At 38.9% G+C, this 4,836-nt stretch overlaps 1 protein-coding gene across 1 annotated transcript; it reads left to right on the forward strand.

The window, feature by feature from the left end:
- Positions 1–2,824: 2,824 nt before the first annotated feature.
- MELLADRAFT_90115 (uncharacterized protein) lies at positions 2,825–4,138 on the forward strand (the record flags this gene model as incomplete). The annotated part of the gene is made up of 1 exon (XM_007413135.1): positions 2,825–4,138. One exon carries the CDS (start codon positions 2,825–2,827, stop codon positions 4,136–4,138), a length of 1,314 nt encoding a protein of 437 aa, XP_007413197.1.
- Positions 4,139–4,836: the final 698 nt, after the last annotated feature.

Genomic DNA, 4,836 nt, shown 5'->3' on the forward strand with positions numbered 1-4,836 from the left:
TTGCATCATTGTTCTTCTAATGATCTAGCTAGTCGAGTTGATGTAATAGACTTGTTTAATTAAGTTGATTTTAGTAACTTCTCAGCACTTTCTCTCACTCTAATCGACCAATCTTCCTTTTCCTTTGATTCAATTTTAAGCTTCTTTTGATGGATCTTTCAATTATGATTTGTAAGTGATTTCGCATCTGTGTTTCTTTCCAGTTTCTCTTGTACTAGCTAAGTTGCTTCAATTTAATTTTGATTTAATTTAATTAATTGTTGCTATGTATTTCTTCTATTTTATTTAATGTTGTCTTTTCTCTTTTGATTATAATATCTTAAGATGTTTTCTGATTGTGTATCTTGAAATAAAATAAAATAAACTGAAGGAATTGTTGAAACTGAATTGTAATAACCTGATTGTAAATTGATTTGTGTATATTAAAATTGATCCAAAATGAAAAAAATGAAAAAAACCAAGTTTATAAAAAATGATCTTGAAGATAAAATGTAGAATTGAACTATGATGTTAAAGATGATCTTCAATAAAAGAAAACTTTGAGTTTCAAAAAGAAAATGAGGTTTTTAGAAAATATGAAAAGTAGACATGTTTTGATTTCCACAACGGTTGAGTTGTCTTTTAGATGGCCAATGGAAACGGATTCACCTCCAAAAGTTTCGGTATCGAGCGACGAATTCTTACCTCAAAAATTTCTTCGCGGCTACTTATGGGACGGCGTAAATCCTTTAGGGTATTCTCCGGCAATTGACTCTAGTTTCTACGCAAGACCGTTTCCCGATGCCCCTCCTCTTTCAGAAGATGTTCACGCGGACTTCGCCATCCAACAATATCCAGATCTCTTTAAGATAGTTACTCCTATCAAGGTGGATAAGTTCGAAATTCTTCTATCCAAACATCCTAATCGTCTTTTCGTGAATTCAGTGATGAAAGGCCTTCGACTTGGGTTTTGGCCGAATTCTTCCTTACCTAATGCAGCTATAATTGATGGGCCGAATCAAATTTCTTCCGCGGCTGATCAAGTTGTGTTGGAATCCCAATGTCAAGATGAAATTGACAAAGGAAGATACCAACACCAGAACCGCTCCGATACGCTATGGATTTCAACCCATTTTGGTATCGGAGCGGAGTAACCGCTATGAGATCACCGATACTCGACCGATATTTTTTTTAAAAAAATATCACAAGGTATCGGAGCGGAAGGTATTTTACCGCTCCGATACCGCTATATATCGCTGCTATAAGGGCTAAAAGGCATATTGAAGTGCCCTCAGACCCTTCCCATATCGGAGCGGTCAGACCGCTATTGGTTTTCTCGCCTTGGGATGGCGGAGCGGAGCCACCGCTACGTATAGTGGTCAATATAGCGGTGTAAAAACCGCTCCAATACCGCTCCAATACCGCTATATGTTGCGGAGCGGTTCTGGTATTGAATGCAGCAGGTGCCCAAAGGAACGACGGCACCTGCGTAGTTGCATGAAAGAGGAAAAGGCGAGCAAGGCTCGGGCAGACTCGGTACCAGAGGAAATGAGTACCGAGACGGGTTGGGGAAAGGATTTCCCCAACGGAAACTAATTTTGAAGAATGTAATAATTCCATTATCAAAATTCTTTCCCTCTGAATAACTCACTCACATCATCGCATCAAAAGAAGGAAGAGTAAGAAAGTCTCACAATTCCTTATAAAATTTTTCTTTTCAAGATTACTATCATCTAAATAACCAACAAGATATAGTCAAACCTATATTACCACATACAATATAATTCATATTTCATAAGACAAGTGATTAAAAGTAAAAAGAAAAGAAAAATCACTGAGACTCAGTAGCACCAATTCCCTGATACACATTAAACTGTACAATTCATCGTTTTATTCCAATCCAGTTCATCTTAGTTCTTCCTTCGATTCTTCCAGAGTAATCAATTACCCCAAGACTATCTATTAACTTTATCGAAATGTCAAACACGAACTCGGCGTCAGTACCGGATAGTATTCCTCCAAGAGAATCGACACCTGGCCAACTGACCGAGACTGTGAAGGATAGGACTAGGAGCGGAAAGAAAAACAAAGCCATGAATGTGATGAACGAAGGAGGTAGCGGTGAAGGGAAAGGAAGAGGTGAAGGAGGTAACTCAACTATCAACCCAATCGATCAATCATCAAGTGGTCAAACTGGCAATCCAAGCAATCAAACAGAAGGAAACCTGACGGAAGATCAAAACCAAAACACCGAAGGTCAAGGAGGTAGTGGTGGAAATGAGGAGAATAATCGAGGTGAAAACATAACAGGTTTAGGTTAGTGATCCATAAAGCATTCTTTAGAAATTTTTCATTCAGAACTATACCAGTCGTAAACAGTTGTGGTCATGGTATCTATATAAGTCCTCTCCACAATAATCTCCAACTTCAGATAATTAAAAACATGACTCACAAGCAGAATTAAGTTACGAACCCACCGTATCCCGGGTGATAACTGAGACAATGTCTCCTGTACGTGAGAATTCCCCCCCAGTGTGGCCAGAAGATACAATGAAAAAGTGTGGCCTGAAAGATGATTTAGTGTGGCCTGAATGATAATCACGTGTAGCCTGAATAATATATCCCAGTGTGGCCTACAGAAATCTCTAGTGTGGCCGGAAAAAAAAAAAAAAAAAAAAAAGAGAAGTCACCGTATGAAACAACCTTAAACAAAGACGTTTGATAATCCAAATAATAAAACTCAATAATAAAACTCCAAAAAAAAAAAAAAAAAAACGTACTTACCAAAGTGATCCTTCTCTCAAAAACTTGATAATGATTTGGTGCAGGTCCTGATATAGAGAATATGCTAGAGCCTGTCCATATCGAACACGGCCACGCTAAATGGCTTGCGAACATTCGAGAAGCGTTCGAGAGAGACATCGGCCAGTATAGAGTCTTTTGGGAAGAATACCAACACTGGTGTCAAAATGAAGACACTGAACCACGTGATATAGGCATGATCAATTATACCTATAGAGTGAAGACCGCTACAGAACCAGTTCAACCTGAAACCGTCAAAGAAAAATCAAAATCCAAGATTGAAACAAACACTAAAATGACATTAGGCTCCTTACCATCTAATAACATGCCAGGTTTATCACAGTACTTCCATGATATAATGCTTAATAAAAACATCCACATGCCAGTTTCAATTTTTGACCCGACTTGGATTATACAAGACTCTATCTTCATGAAAAGTAGATCATTAAAGACCAGCTGTTCGACAAATATCATTTCTTATGTGGGATTACCCTATGTAAACGAATATAGATTAACGCCAATGCAGTGGTCAACTCGTTACGATTTAATGGTCAAATATCAAGAGGAGAAGTACGATGTATTAGATTCTCAAAAAGACTCACCAATAGCACCAAGATTGAAAGTTCATAAAGAGAATGTTCTAGCTATCCAAGCAAAATGCTATGGGAAGTGGACTCCTGCTATGCGTTATGATATCGCACATCGTCGCAATGTCTGGGAGAATCGGTTACCAGATGGCTCAATGGCCGATGTCGGAATGCTGAATGAAGAATTGGCTGATCGAGCGAAAGAAGATGCAAAACATTTCAACGATTATAAGTACATCGATAACCCATATGCCTTTGGAAATGTCATGCAACACATAAGCCCTATTAACGGGGAGACTTACCCGGAGAATGCCTCGTGGGACTCCAATACTGCTTTAATCGACACTCAAGCGGATATGTTGACAGGAAGGAGTTTATCGTCAATCACTAACCAACCGGTGTCGCAACCTTTAGCAAGAATGTCAGCGTCGGGTAAAGTAGGAGGTAATGGATTTAAGGGTAGACATTACAACCCGGCCTTTGACCGTACTAGCCCACTTTATGACCGAAATGCTACTCATCCTGCGCCGTATTATAATCCGAACCACTATACAAATCCAAGTCCGACAATCTACCAAAATGACTTTTATCAGAATACTAGAGGAGGTCGAGGAGGTGGTAGAGGCAGTGCGCAAAGGGGAGGTAGAGGATGGACAGCTGGCCGAGGTGGAGGCACTCGTCCTGCAATAGGCCCTGGGAGTTATGACAAATCAATGGCAAATAAAGGTGGAGAGAAATCTGTCGGAGGTGCAGCATCAGGTTCAACGTGAGTTGTATTAGACAGTTGGAAACAACAGTTCAAAAAAAAAAAAAAAATGATGCATGTATAGATGTTTATCTTACTTGTTTTAGTTATTCCTCTGATCTTCTGTTTGTTCAAGTTGTCTCCCTATTTTGTTTGAATTTGCCCTATTTCAATTTAAAAAAAAAAAAAAAAAAAATGTTGGCCCTTATAAATAGCTAATCAAATGTGTTGTTCTCTTGTTTTCCTTTTCTGTTTAATTGAATCTGAGAAAATCTAACAGATCATTTGAGTTAAAAATTCGTACCGCGCCGCATGTTGAGAATCAAGTACATGAACCAAAACTTCCAGATGCCGACGAAGACGACAGAGTTGACACACCTGAATCTCTGAGTAACTGGCCAACGGAAGCAAAGAATGAAATGAACTTAAATGAGTGGAAGGCTTTATTGACTGAATATGAGCTACTAGAGAAATGGGAGAAAGTGTGGGAAGGACTGACCGGTGGATTTAACCAAGGTATCCCTACACATACCTGGAAAGAAGAGAAATGGTTTACCCCCGATAACCATAAATCAGCAACAGCGGTTCAAGACAAGATAATGAAAAATCTATATAAAGAGAGAAGATTCGGACAAATCTTTGGGCCTTTTACTCATGAAGAAGTATTTAAGAGGTTCGGCTTCTTTCGTTCTAATCCAATGGGGAGCGTGACGAATAACGATG

Source organism: Melampsora larici-populina, assembly GCF_000204055.1.
Source record: "Melampsora larici-populina 98AG31 unplaced genomic scaffold MELLAscaffold_35, whole genome shotgun sequence".
In the NCBI taxonomy this organism is placed as follows: Eukaryota; Fungi; Basidiomycota; class Pucciniomycetes; order Pucciniales; family Melampsoraceae; genus Melampsora; species Melampsora laricis-populina.